The sequence below is a fragment of the Alligator sinensis genome, unplaced genomic scaffold (genome assembly GCF_000455745.1).
Source record: "Alligator sinensis unplaced genomic scaffold, ASM45574v1 scaffold881_1, whole genome shotgun sequence".
NCBI classification, from domain to species: domain Eukaryota; kingdom Metazoa; phylum Chordata; order Crocodylia; family Alligatoridae; genus Alligator; species Alligator sinensis.
Window position 1 is genome coordinate 1,173,453 of NW_005842346.1, and position 15,289 is coordinate 1,188,741.

Genomic DNA, 15,289 nt, shown 5'->3' on the forward strand with positions numbered 1-15,289 from the left:
TGAGCATCGGATTAACCATGGCTTGAAATGCTGTCAACTCTGGTGGGGCCCAGCTCTTTGAACTGTGTGGTAAATTATAAGCCTTTTGGTTTTGGACTAATATTATGCATTGTTTGTAACTACACAAGTAGCTGCCAAAGTCTTGCTCAAAAGTGTATTTATGGAGTACCTGTGCCAAAACTTGCAGCAGTTTCAGGAAAAGGTAACATGCATTAATTCTGGATGAACTAAGTATATAGGTACTATATACAAATTGTTTAATTTCAAGGTTATTGTTTTCACATTTGCACCTCACTTCCATGTGCTCAGAGGGAGCAGGGTCTGACAGTAAGGAGAAGGGGAAGGGAAAAAGCTGGGTGGAAGCAAAGAGGAAAGGGGCTACCTAATGTCGCAGATATTTTTTCCCTGTTGCAGCAGTGGGAGGGGGAGATATTCAAGGCAAACCTCCAATGATTTTATACATTTTCCATATATAGAACCTAATGGGGGGGGGGGGGGGGTTTTTTGTTCAGGGTATTCTGGGGGGGGGGGGGGCTGTCTTATGATCAGGGTCATCTTCTATTCAATTAAATATGGTAGTCATATCTGATCTAGTCCAACCTGCTATGGAAGGCAGGAATATCCCTGAGGAAATTATTTCAAGCCGAGTAGCTGTTTAACTTGCTCTTAAAAACATCCAAGGATGAAAATACCACAACCTCTGGGTAACTTGTTCCAATGCTTAACCACCATCTCTGAGTAAATTCTTTCCAAGGTCCAACCTAAAAAACTTCCCTTGCTACAATTTAATGCCATTGTTCCTTATCTTGTCCCTGGAGGCCCCAAAAAATAGTCTACTAGCATCTTGAGGTATGTGAGAGGAAAAAGAGTCCAGGAGAGCTGGTTGTATTAAAGGTACAGGAAAAAGTTATCCTGATACAACAGAAGAATGGGCAGGAAGTACAAAAGGAAGCCAGCCTGGCTAGACAGGAATCTTTTGAAACTCAAGAAAAGACAAATGTGGAAACTTGGTCATAGCAGTACTAGGATAAAAGAGTATCATACGGACATGTAGAAAGAAAGTTAGGAAGGCCAAACATGTTTTGAGATGCAACTGGCATCTACAGACTTTAACAAAAAAGCTGACCCATTTTCTTAATATCAAATTATGTAATATTAATAAACAAAGCACTAATGGTTTTTATTACTATTTCATGTTTCAACATTTTCCACACAGAAGCCAAAATGCAAAATACTGTACAATGTAAAGTCCTATATACAAGATATTTTAATATTATGGCACACTGACACTATATTAAAGCCTCTAATCTCTTAGTATATTTACCCCCACAAAAACCCATAGCCTTTAGGAAGTACCCTTCTTCTCCCCCAACTGTCAAAGATGAAACACCACAGCACATTGTCAAGAAAAGCTAGGCAGAACAGATTACTCTGAGGAAGTCTGAGGTTGAACAGATTACAACTGTATCACTTATAGTCTAACCATTTGAGCTACAAAATATTAAAAAAAACTGTACTAAAATCAATTAAATCTACAAGGGACACAAGTCGCGTACCACTTTGCAATACTTATTCTATTTTCACAGCTGCAATTAGAATTCAGGCACAAAAATAAGAATGATCTTTTATTTATTTTTCTTCAGGTAACACACAAAGTTGTGTGTACAAATTTACTTACACCATTATTGAGAATATTCAAATAAGACTATGCATGGGATTTTAAAAAACAGTGATACTAAGCAATCAGTATTTTTACAGATGGGGAAACTCTGGATCTGTCGATCCCAGATAGGCATCATCAATCATCTTTAGACAAGCATATAGGACAATCATCCTTGACTGCAAAGGGCTGTTGAAGAAGGAGATGGGGAAACACGAGACTTGCATACGATCACACACACAAGTCAGGATGAAAGGATTACAAAATGAGGAGCTTCTAGGCCAGGGGTGGGCAATTATGTTGGCTGGAGGGCTGCTTATAGAGTTTTTGCAAGCCGCCGAGGGCCACGAGTACCCCACCTCTTGACAGGTGACCTGCCCGCTGGTCGCCATCTGGGGACCAGAAGTCCCACAGCTCACCCCTGACCTTTGCCACTGGAAGTGCCTCCCCTTTCTCCACCCCCAAGAAGTAATCCTTTTAGCAAGGGTTTGTCATCTCAGAACCAGAAAAACACCAAGTTATATTCTAAAAATCAAACATTTACCACAACATTCATTAATTTGATTTCAAAAAATATTTTTGTCCATATTTACATGCATTTGTGTTGTGTACATAGAAGTGACTGCACAATAGCTTAAAACAAAGTCTTACTCTTGTATATTGTGGAGGTGTGTGGGGGAGGGTGTGGGTGTGTATGTGGGGAGGGGAAGCATGTGGGTGTGTGTGGATATGTGGGGTGTGGGTAGGTATGCAATGTGTGAGGGCTGTGAGTGTATGGGTGGGGAGGGTGGTTGGGGAGGATTGAGGCATGTGTGAAGGGGGAGGATTTGCCCACAGTCTCCCTGCAGCAGGCACAGCCCCCTGCAGCGCTTCTGCCAGCCCGGGCTCCACACACCTGCTGCTCCTAGCGTGGCCCCATGCTCCCACTCACAGCCATGTCCCCCAGTCTGCCCTTCGGCAGCTTCTCTGTTCTTCCCCCAGCTTGCTGCTCCAGCACCATGTCCCAGCTGCGTGGCCAAAACCACAGGACATAAGCAGGAGCTGGACAGGCCTGGACGGCACTGCACAGAGCCAGCTGAGAATCACAGGTGCTGGGCTGGCTTCTGCTGTGGCCCATGGCCCGGAGCTGCCTCTGGGAACCACATGGTGCCGAAGCGACTGGCAGAGGGGTGGAGGGGAGCTGTGGGCAAATGGCTGTGGAAGGTGAGGGCAGTAGCAGCAAGCGGGAGTACAAGGCCGCATCAGTGTACTGGGGCGAGCACCGGTGGGGCCAAGAACTGGGCAGCAGGAGCACAGGGTGGGGGCACTAGGGCTATATGGAGCCAGGCTAGGCTGTGCCAGCTGGCAGAGGGGGAGCTGGGCAGCTCCAGAGCCCCTGCAAGCCCTGCCCTGCATTCCTCCAGCCCCACTCTGGGCCCCACTGCGCTGGCCCCGATGCACTAGTGCGGGCCCTGTGCTCCCACCCAGCTGTTGCAGCACTGTGTGCCTGCTCGCTGCCCCTTCTCTCTGCCTGCTGCCGCTTTCACCACTTCCGTGTCTGCAGCTACCACTGCTCCTCTCCACCCCCTGCTGGCCACTCTCGCACCATGCGGTTCCCAGCTGCAGCGATGGGACCAGGGCAGCCAGCTCAGCCGGACCCTGAGGACTGAGGTGATCGCCCGTTTTCCTCTCCTGCATGCTCCCCCCTCCCCACCCCTGGCTCCTCTTCCTCATCTGAATTTCCCTCCAGGACAGGGTGGCAGGAACAGCCCCATGGATGCTAGGGTCCTAGGGTTGCGCTCCATTCATCAGATTGCTTTCTCTTAAAGGCTGTGGCAGAAAGTGGCAGGTAAAAGCTCTATTTAAAGAAAATCTTGTGCATCTTGACATGCATCTTCTTTTTATTATTAGGACAGTATACATAAAAGAAAAAAGAAAACAAAGCTGAAAACAGCAGAGATGCCTGGATAAGATTTAGACCGTTGGTTGATAGCAAGGACCGCAAAAGAAAATGCTGAAGATTTTTGAAAAGTAAGTGTATACAGAGCGACTTAACATTAACTGGCTCAGCACAGATGCAAGTTTAAGTTGATGATGACAATAACTGCTGCAACTTCTGAATTCTCTCTCTAAAGAAGGCTGTACAAATGTCAATAGCTACTCATCGGAAAAAACCTTGCTACCCTGAGTATGTTTATCTACGACACCTTTCTAAACATGATTGGTGGAGTTTTAAGCCTTTTTCTCCATTTTAAATAAAAATAAGGCATGACTAAATAGGATTACCCACTAGGGTATCTCTCTTGAGTAAAAGTTCACTTTTTTCAAGATTACTTTGCAGGATAAAACTGTACCTTACTACACTGGAATTTGAAACTGAGACAAGTGGTATCTTAACTCTTCACAGTAACAGCATATTATTGTTTTTAAAAACAATGAGACATTTTGAATATTTTAATAATGAATTGTAGCAGGAGCAAAGAAATGGAATAAACTAAGGCATTCAATATAAATTAGGGCAGCGCTCTCCAACTTCTAAGTGGCAGGGAGCCAAACACCCTGCAGGCTGCAGCAGCATATGCCCCACAAAGAATCTGTGTTAATTAGCCCTTCACTCATGCCTGGAACTAGGTGTTCTTGTCATGAGTCTTGGGGTCCTCCATAATTTATATTCAGACGAGGCACAGGGCTTTCTTGAGATGAGACCACATGCCTGTAGATCACACCAGGGTGAGCCCAGCAGGGGAAATAATGCTGAAAGGAAATCGGCACGGGTTCATTGCAGGTAGATCCTGCCTGACTAACCTTGTTTCTTTTTATGACCAGGTCACAAAATGCTTAGGTGCAGGACTTGTGGTACATGTCATCTACCTAGACTTTAAGAAGGCCTTCGATACGGTATCTCATTCTGTTCTCGTAAATAAACTGACAGGCTGTGATGCAGATAATTACATGGTCAGGTGGGTGGCAAATTGGCTTAGGGGTCACACCCAGAGAGTAGTGGTGGATGGGTCGATATCAACCTGGAAAGATGTGGGTAGTGGAGACCCACAAAGCTCGGTTCTTAGACCAGTGCTATTCAATGTCTTAATCAGTGACTTGGATGAGGGCGCAGAGAGCACCCTGTCCAAGTTCGCAGATGATACCAAATTATGGGGTAAAGTTAACACACCAGAGGGTAGCGAACGGATCCAGGTGGATCTGGACAGGTTGGGAAAATGGGCAGAATAAATAGAATGCAGTTCAACAAAGACAAGTGCAAAGTGCTGCACCTGGGCAAAAAGACCCACCAACACACTTACCTTCTCAGCAGCACAGGAGCAGAAAGGGATCTTGGAGTCATAGTTGACTCGAAGATGAACATAAATCGTCAATGTGATGAAGTGATCAATAAGGCTAGGGGAGAACATGGCCTGGGGGGGGGAAGAAGCTGAACTGCCGCAGCGGGAGGAGTAGTGGGCCCGGGCTGACCTGGTGGGGGAACGGGAGGAACGGGTTCAGAACTAACAGGGGGACAGAGTGGGCCAGAGCCCGAGTGGGGGAGGAGACTTGCTCCTCCCTTCCCCCTGCCACTGCCACGTCGGGCCGGGCCCCCTGCTTCTCCCCACTGCCACGGCGGGTCAGCTTCTCCCCCCGGCCTTGGGATCAGTTTTCCTCCTGGGCCCAGGCCCACGCCTTCCCCATCCCAAATGCTGCCACTGCAGCATGCCTGCTATTCCCTAACCCATGTCAGGCCCGCTCCTCCCCACACCGCCACTGCCTTGGCCCTGCAACTGGCAACAACAGATGGGGGAGGGGCAGGCCAAGGCCAGAGCCGGTGGCCTGCCCCCCCCCACCTTCTCCTGGCATATCGACCCTGCGCCACTGCTGTCACCTGTAAGGAGTAAGGGGGGGAGCGAGGCCAGATCCCATGGCCTTCCCCCCCCCCAAATCATTGCTATCTGTAGCGAGCAGGGGGGGCGGCGCTGGCCTTGCCCCCCTCTTCTACCAGGGAGTTGTGGGGGGGGAAGGGCAAGGCTAGCACAGCCTCGCCCCCCCGTCCCTTGTGTCCTCACCATCGTGGCAGCACTCCGTCACTGCCAGCTACTGTTCGAACGCTTGTTCGCACTCTGTTTGTCAGCCAATCAGAGCTCAAATAAAGCGAGACAGACAGACACACTTAGGCTTTTGTAATATTAGAATTATCCCTCTTTGAGCTGCCAACCACTTTCAACACCAGCACCACTGTTATGCCTCCTGCTTCCTCCCTAATTACTAACTCAGTGAGTGCATCTACACAAGATGCTACTGCAGTCTTTACTATGCAGTAGCACCAGCGAATGTCTTCTAGGGGATGCTACTGCACAGTAGCATATTATCACTGTCTGTGCTGTGTTACACTACTGCACAGTATTTTTCAGCTACTGCACAGTCAACACCTCGTGTAGATGGACCCACTGTGTCCTTTACATCTTCATCTCCACTTCACTTTTCTGTAAGTATCACACCGGGCTCTAAAAGTGTGGTCCCTTTTCTTTTCTTCCTGTACACCACCTCTCCAATACAGCTCAAAATGAATTATTGCTATCTTTATACACTCAATTCAAAATTAGCTACTCCAAAACAGTTTTTCTGTGATCAGATTCTCACCTTGTTTCACATCTCAGCATGGAAATTTTGCCATTAGCTCAAGCTCAGTACACAGCTGAAGTGAAGCTATCAATTTCCTCTCTTTCGGAGTCCTAACTTTTTTTGAGGTCTTAACAACCCTGGCCAACTTTTTCTGCATATCCTTTCTAGATATACCCTTTCCAATGCATTAACACATCTAAAGCTCTTGGCCCAGCTTTTACCACATCATATCTAGGTTACAGTCATTCTCTTCTCTAGCCTTCTTGCCCCACTGATAGCATTTTTACTAGCTACTGTCAAGATCCTTTTCCTACTTTTCTGCTTCCCTCCACTGCCCCCCAATCACATTACATGAGCTGCTTCTCTTCACAGCCTACCCCAGTACCTACCTGTAATCAAAGTACAGAAAAATACAGCTGGAAGAGACCTCAGGAGGGCACTAGTCCAAGCTCCTGCTCAAAGCTGGAATATTGCTGTCAAAACCATCCCAGCCAAATGTTTGTTTAACCTGAACTTAAAAACTTCCAATGATGCAGATTCCACAACCTCTATAAGTATTCTGTTTCAATACTTAATTTAAAAGATCCACCTAACATCGAATTTAAACCTCCCTTGTTGCATTTAAAACCTGTTACTTCCTGGTTCTGTCTCCTGTAGGCTCAGCAATAGTTAATCACCATCCTCCTCATAACAACTCCCTCTGTATATAAAAACTTACCAAATTTCCCCTCAATTCCCTTTTTTCCAGACTAAATAATCTCAGTTCTTCTAACCTCTTTCCTTATGTCATTATCTCTTTCAAATAATTTTTGTTGCACTCCTTTAGACTCTTCCAATTTATGAACATCTTTCTTAAAGTATAATGCCCAAAACTGGGCATAGCATTCCAAGTCAGAACTCACCAATGCTGACTAGATTGGAAGAATTTCATCCCATAACTTGAAACACCCCTATTAAATGTGTTCCAGTATGCTATAAACTGTTTTGGCAACAATGCTACACTGTGGATTCAGATGCAGCTTAGTGCCTGTTCTGCATTACTGCAATCTAGCCAGTCATTCCCCACTTTACACCTGTGCATTTGCTAGCTCAGGGAGAAAAGGAGGCACAAGAGACTTTCCTCATGTAGCTGCAAGAAATAACAGTGGTAGCCCTGTATCACCCTGCCTCTGAACTGAACTCAGTCAATCTGGCCTGAAGCCTGAAAAAGCTGGCAGCCCCTGCATTAAATTAAAATACTGAGCAGTTCTAAATGCAGAAAACACCCATAGGGAACCTCACTCACTTGATATACACCTCTTCCAATGTGACATTAAGACACTGATGTCTACTCTTTAAGCACAATTACCCAAATCATCCATACTCCCACCTTATAGTAGTCTCAGCCAGACTATTTCCTTATCTTACTTAAAAGAATATTACAGGCCAGTGATTTTCAGCCTGTGGGCTGTGGACCCCTGAGGGTCCGCAGACTGTCTAAAGGGTCCACAAAAATAACTGTGATCAAAAGTATGTAAATACACACAGTTACAATTCAAAGGGTCTGTACCTCCATTCAACAATTTTATTTTTTTTTAAGAAGTCCACAAATGAAAAAAAGGTTGAAAACCACTGTTATAAGCTATAGTGTCAAAAGCCTTCCCTAAGTCAGGGTACATTCTATATACTGATCTCCTAATATCAAAGCTCATCACTCATTTCATACTCAGAACTAATGTTTGCCTTCTATCACACACATTTGAAAATTTAATACATGCTTGGGGGAAACTTCCCTGTAAACATCCAGAACGCTGCTTCATCGTTCTCTTTCACTGTGCATTTAATAGCTCATTCTTAAGTACTATACTCGTCCTTACTGCATGTAAACGTCTTTTTCTGTGAAGCCTACAAAACATTTGAGCTGCTGGCATGCCCAGATGACTCCCTATGAAGCTGACCAATACTGCCTCACTGTCTTTGTACTCTATAGGCGTGTCCAGATGAGCACACACATGCAGGGGCATGCATTTGCCACAGTAAAAATAGCAGCACAAATTTGTGCCGCTGCTTTTTGTCACTGCACATGCCCTGGCACTTGGGCAAAATGCCCCACTTTGGTGAAACGGCCATTTCTCTGCTCCTCCCAATGTGCTGGAGGAGCTGAGGCACAACTAGAGGAGGGGAGATGCTCTGGCCAGCAGCCAGAATGTCTGCCTAGAGGACAGAGTCTCTGGGCCTGCTGGCACGCTCCTGGAGAGTGCGCCACGCTGCCTTTTTTTTTTTTTTTTGCAGTGTTTTTTCCCCCACACTGGGATCTCCTGTTGTCAAATGTTGGCACCATGCTACAAATTAGCAGCGTGGCAAACAGTTGCATGTGCACCATGTGCAGTATCTCAAACAGCCTTAAGGAGTCACAAGCTGCACGTGCGTACTCATCTGAACACACCCTGCCTTGTCTTGTCACATCTTGATTTAGACTGTAAGCTACTTGGTGAAGGAACCACCATGTTGTGTGTTCATACAGTACCTAACACAATAACTGATTCATGACTAGGCCTCCCAGGCCCTATTATGTTACAAATAAAATTAAAATCCAGCCACTAACAAAATGTGCATTAGTTTACATTAACTTAACCATGTGCTTATACCTTATCTGCTATGTCATGTCATAGCTAAATTCTAATGGTAAGCTCCCTGAGGGTAGGAAGTATTTTGTGAAGTTCCTAGCAAATAAATCAATCATTACAATGTATGATTATTCTACAACCTGTATCAGTTAAGTTCTTACCTTAGTAAAATTATTCAAGTGGCATGTCTGCCTAGAGGACAGAGTCTCTGGGCCTGCTGGCACGCTCCTGGAGAGTGCGCCACGCTGCCTTTTTTTTTTTTTTTTTTGCAGTGTTTTTTCCCCCACACTGGGATCTCCTGTTGTCAAATGTTGGCACCATGCTACAAATTAGCAGCGTGGCAAACAGTTGCATGTGCACCATGTGCAGTATCTCAAACAGCCTTAAGGAGTCACAAGCTGCACGTGCGTACTCATCTGAACACACCCTGCCTTGTCTTGTCACATCTTGATTTAGACTGTAAGCTACTTGGTGAAGGAACCACCATGTTGTGTGTTCATACAGTACCTAACACAATAACTGATTCATGACTAGGCCTCCCAGGCCCTATTATGTTACAAATAAAATTAAAATCCAGCCACTAACAAAATGTGCATTAGTTTACATTAACTTAACCATGTGCTTATACCTTATCTGCTATGTCATGTCATAGCTAAATTCTAATGGTAAGCTCCCTGAGGGTAGGAAGTATTTTGTGAAGTTCCTAGCAAATAAATCAATCATTACAATGTATGATTATTCTACAACCTGTATCAGTTAAGTTCTTACCTTAGTAAAATTATTCAAGTGGCCTAGTTTTCTCATATTTGAAACACCTTGCAATTTGGCCACATTCTGGAGTATCTCCCTCATGTTATCACAGGGTTCTGCAAAAGAAACAGATTACTGGTAGATATGACTGAAAAAACAAGAGCATACATCATGCATTTTCCTAACCGCCTCAGATTCCATTTGTTTTTCTTGTTCTTGATTTACAGATGTAGAACAAAAATTGGCATATTTGACTCCTGTATAATAAACAAACCTCCAGAGGAGATACATTCCTATACTAAAAGCTGAAAGTTAATAATATCCTATATTAAAACCTCAAATGAATTATAAATAAACACACTTTTATGGCTTCTAACTCTGCAAATATCAAAGCACTTGGTTTATTCTCAACAACCCTGTTTTACTCCTTCTTCAAAGAGTACATAATTAAAGCAGAGCTAATGACTTGCCCAATCTCATGACAAACCCGAATTCTGTCCAAAGTCCTTGTGAAGCATCTTAACCTTATTGCCAAGATGGAGGCATGAATTGTTAAGAAGCAGCTGCACTACATACAATATTCATGTTCCTAACATTTCTGAGTAGTAAGAGGAAATATTTCACAGCCAGCTACCACCTTTGAGCATACTAGGGCTAGAAAAGGGCAATATCTGCCCCTAGAACTCAGCAAAAAGGAAGAATTTGTGTAAGGTAGACCTACAGTAATGTATAGACCCAGCAAATTCCTTTTCCAAAGCACCAGAGAAAGTTGAGGACAATGGACGCACTGTATTTTATTGTATACAACATGCCCTGGAATAAAAGATGTGCCTTGTTTTTGAAAGGAAGAACATGAAGGAAAAAAATGATCTTGTAGTAATTAACTGAGTAGCAGCAGTGAGGTACCCAAGTCTGCTCACTGTTTCTCCCCGTGTACTGGTGCATGCTTTACTTCAATTTTTGCCCGGCCAAAGCCCAAACGGCCAAAACTGTTCTTACCATATTTCCTTGCATATGATACACACACAAATTTCCAGCAACTGTTCTTTTATTTGGGGGGAGGGGGAGAGGCAGTTGGGGAATAGAGGTGTGTGGGCCGTATGTGGAAAAATGCAGCAGACCGGGTCTTTCAGTCTTTTTGACTGAAATTGCAGCTACTTTATATGTCTGTCATAGCTGTGAGGAAAATCCACAGCTGAAAACAAGAACAACTGCCTTCTGACAGCTATAACCCGACAAACCACAGCTTGCGAAACACGACTCTAGAAACTCCCATTCCCCAGAACTATACAAATGCATTAGCTGTTTTTGTAGTTTAAAATGATCCGTTTGATGATTAAGTGGATAACTGGCAGTCTTCACTCAAATACAGAACGGCAGAGCACTAGCTTGTTCTACTCTTCCAGGTTCCTTTTTGCCCCAGAAGGGGGGAGGGGGAGGGAGGGGACAAAAACAAACAACCCCTCCCCCAACCCCCCCCCCACAACCCCTACAACCCTATTTTATCCAACTAACTCCCTTCCTGGATTGTAAGCACTGCTGACTTAACAGTTAATTAGATGTGACTGTGCGCACACACCCACCAAGCTACCCTGCAAACTAAAACTTTCTATATAAAAATAAAACCAAACCAAACCAAATCAAATCAAATCGAGTAAAGTTCAAATTTAGGTTGAACAACCCATTTTTACACATGTACTTGGATAACACATCAAATATTTACTTTTTATAGGATCATAAAATTTACACTCTTTTCTAGTCTGTTAATAGGGTCCATCATAATCCAAGTTCAGAATTGTTCCAGTTTATTTTTCTAGCACTTTGTCCAGTTTTAGATGTTCCAAGTCCTACACGCCATAGCAAAGGAAAATTAAAGAGAACGATGCTGACAAAGTTATGGTGCTGCAAACAGTTTACAATGTAACCCCTAATTTCAGAGCTACATAATGCAGGGGCAAAATTGCATCCCTATAATTTAGCTTCTCTGAAAATACAATTTGGCTGATTCCAAATCTTTTGTTTTTTGCTTTTAGCTTGGCATGAGTAGGAATACCCGTAGTTTGCAAGACCTTTGGACCTGTAATAATACACACATATTTATGCCTCAGTAACAGATCATCTGCTAGCGCCTCAGAACCCTCCATTTTACTCTACTTCAGTTCTCTGATAGAAAAAGTGGAAAAAAAATCCTAAACAACCAGAAATGTAAACCAATTATATTAAATCCTGTAAAGAAGGCACACAGGGGAACAAGCAGGATTATAGTTAAACTATACCTTCAGTAAAGCTACATGCATAGAGTTTAGAGACAGAAAAGTCCATCAAACACCTACTTGGATTTCTTTTATGTCACAGACCCTTAACATTTAATTTCAGTTTCTCCTGTACTGAGCGCGAAGACTTGGGTTTCATTAAAGCAGTGGTTTCCAAACTGTGCTCCGCAGAACCCTGGTATTGTGCAATAGGTCCTCAGAGCTGCCACAAAGACAGTGGGGGTAAAAGCAGAGTGAGCCAGGCCACACTGTGCCACAAGGGCTAGGTCTGGTCACCTGGCTCCAAGTCAGCTCACACAGCCCCCGGAGACGGGGATAGGTTCTGCTGCAGAAGTGATATGAAAGGTCTTTGTGACTTCAGGAAGTTTGAGAACCACTGCGCTAAAAACCTATGTTCCAGAAAGACATCCACTCTGGATATGAATAAGTCCAAAAATGAGCAAACACACCTCCCAACCCTGTTTGAGCCAATGGTTAACCATCCTTAAAAGCATGGGCAACGTGTAGGGGGTGCATGCAGGTGCATGTACACCCCTGGAGATTGGTGGTGCACCCCTGAAAAAAGTGCCGCCGACACTGGCGGCGGTGCCTGTGGGCGGTTGCCGCTCGCCAACCCCCACTCCCTTGCCGCCGACACTGCTGGCAGTGTTGGCGGGCGGTCCCTGATCGCCGCCGGTTGCTGATAGTCGTGTCTGTGGGTGGTCGCCAACCGCTGGTTGGCACCCCCCACCCCAACAGCGCTGTAGCTGCCTGCAGGAGCTCACTGCTCGCCATCACCACGCCCCTGCCTCCGACAGTGCTGCCTGGTGGATATCGCTGTGCCCTTCCAGCCTCTGGGGACACATAGTGTTCAGGCTTAAAAGTAAAAAAATATTAAACTAATTTTATTTTGTTGATTTCAGTTTCTGTCTACTGGATATTAAATTAAACAGGAGTTTAGTACGTGGTAGTTTGGACAAAAATCATGCACTTTAATCAAGTCACTTTCAGCCCTTTTGATTAACCAAGCAGGCTGAATTCAAAGCTTCTCACAGACATCCTTTTTTTATTTAGCCTTCTAGTCTATCGGTATGGCCTGCGTTGTTTTATCCCAATGGCTTTGTTTTTTGTTGTATTAAAACATATTTTATTTGACTAGAAACCACTTAGAGTGATCTAGTTTTCTCTGTATGACTGCCAATCCTCATCACTACCATTGCCTGACCTTACTGTTCCCACATTTGTATTGACTGCAATTTTCATTAATAGGGATTTTATATTTACTTTTAGATCCCTGATGAAAAATTCAAATCACTTCAGGCCGAATGTTAGATCCCTGCTGAATTCCACTAGACACCACCTCATTCAATGACTCATCAGCCATCCCTCGCAGTTGAGGATGATTGCTGTTTATCTTTTATGCTCCGATAGCATAGTTTTTCTGTCATTATGTTGGTGGCAGTGTTTTCTGAAAAATAATCTCCTTTCTGTCCAAGAATCTTCAAGTCCTGAAGTGACAAAATGCTGACCAATTGCTGTTAGGTAAACCATGATGATACGGAAGTCTCCCAGTTGAACGATTACTCCTTCAGTCTCTTCTGATTAAGTCCACACAACTTCATTTGCTTTGCAATACAATACAATGCCTGATCAAAGATTATGACTTTATGCTGTTGTCCCAGGCATCCTGCAATTGTTTTACATCACATGATGACAGTTCAAATGATGCTGTACTCAGATGCCGGTGCAGGCAGTATGGGACAAAAATCCAACAATCTATGTTTGTTAAGTATCATCAGAAACTGGTTAAAACGCTGTCCACCCTGGTACGGCAATGTTCTCCTGGTTATTGACTTATATTTTACCCACTATCCATGGTAGTTCTACTGACATCTGTTGAAGAGCTGTGTTATCAACCTTTTCATCCGTATCATGGATGGGTGGTTTCAAGGACCTGTTATGGGTCATTATCACCAGACTAACTGTTAAAATTCAAGTGGTACATTTTTTAAAGTTCTTTTCCTTCCTATTGTGTCCATGCTTTCTTCAATCTCAACTGGTTTCAATGGCCTTCTTTGAAATGCTACAATTTGCACTGCATGAAATTTCTGCTTTCCATCCAATGTCTCCTCCAAGATGTTGATGTTGTCCAAAGAAAATTGAACAAAACAACCAGGAACAAGATTCCTTGGGATAGTAACTCCATTTTCCTGAAATTCCTTTAAGTTTCTCTCAACAATGGTTGGTCTCAACGTGATGAACTGTGTTAAACTGTATGCTGCATCTAGCAGTGTAGAGACTTTGTACCAGCTTCTTAGATCTAGTTGCATGATGTATTGCCAGACTAACCCAACATGTTTTGGGATCAGTTTTTTGCCCCTTGATTGCAGGTAAACCAAAATCCTGACACGCATTCAGGACATATACATCTAGATTCATATTTTGCACATGACTTTCAACTTCTAAGTTGTCATTGATCCTACTGATTTTGGAAGATGACAATGTGCAAAGGCTATCAGAAACACATTTTTGGGATTCCTTTTTGCTCAAGTTGCTGTATCTTGCTATAACTTTCAAATCTGCTTTGATCTTGACAGCAACATAGTACACGTTTTGTGCATCCAAAAACTCTTCTCTGACCTGCAGGCCAACAGCCTCCTCATCACTTATACACAAAGTTACAACTGCTTGTATGGCTTTATCAGTTGTCACAGTTCAGAAGACAAGGAAAGGAAAATCTGCATTTCCTTGGTGCTGAAACTGAATGCCTGTCTTGAAGTAAGTCTCAAGTTTTTGCTTCATTTGCTTCACTGTGGTGGTCAGAGGACATTCACCATCTTCATCTTCTACTAAATTGCAATATTTTCCAAGTATATCTTTCAGACTTCACACATTTTTCCATTCAAAAGCAGCATCTAGTTCATCAATCACTTGATGCCATGCTCTTACATCAGGAGAAAGAAAAGTATCAGAAATCCTGGCGCTCTGATGTAGTGCCCAAAGATTGGAAGAAGGCCAATGTAGTGCCTACCTTCAAGAAAGGGAGGAAAGTGGATACAGCAAACTACAGGCCCATCAGCCTGACCTCTATCTTGGGGAAGGTCTTAGAAAAGATTATCAAAGAGGCCATTCTTAATGGACTGGCCAATGGCAACATCCTGAGGGATAGCCAGCATGGGTTTGTTGCGGGTAGGTCTTGCTTGACCAATCTTATTTCCTTTTACGACCAGGTGACCTATCACCTAGACAAGGGAGAGGAAATTGATCTTGTATATCTTGACTTCAAAAAAGCGTTCGATCTGGTATCCCATGATCACCTCTTGGCAAAACTGGCGAACTGCGGCCTCGGGTCCACCGTGATCTGCTGGCTGGGGAATTCATAGATTCATAGATGCTAGGGTCGGAAGGGACCTCAATAGATCATCGAGTCC

General features: G+C 44.0%; 1 protein-coding gene across 3 annotated transcripts in view; it reads right to left on the reverse strand.

Moving 5' to 3' along the window:
- RICTOR (RPTOR independent companion of MTOR complex 2) overlaps positions 1-15,289 on the reverse strand; it is a 145,698-nt gene that overhangs the window by 118,009 nt on the left and 12,400 nt on the right. Inside the window, exon 2 of one of the 3 annotated variants that reach the window (XM_025210394.1) lies at positions 9,625-9,722. The exons of 1 other annotated variant lie outside the window; for it this stretch is intronic. In XM_025210394.1, coding sequence (XP_025066179.1) covers positions 9,625-9,708 — 84 coding nt within the window. In that variant the 5' untranslated portion in view covers positions 9,709-9,722. Of the gene's footprint in view, positions 1-9,624; positions 10,561-15,289 lie in introns of those variants that run through there. One more of the 3 variants, XM_006028940.3, reaches the window with a different exon arrangement.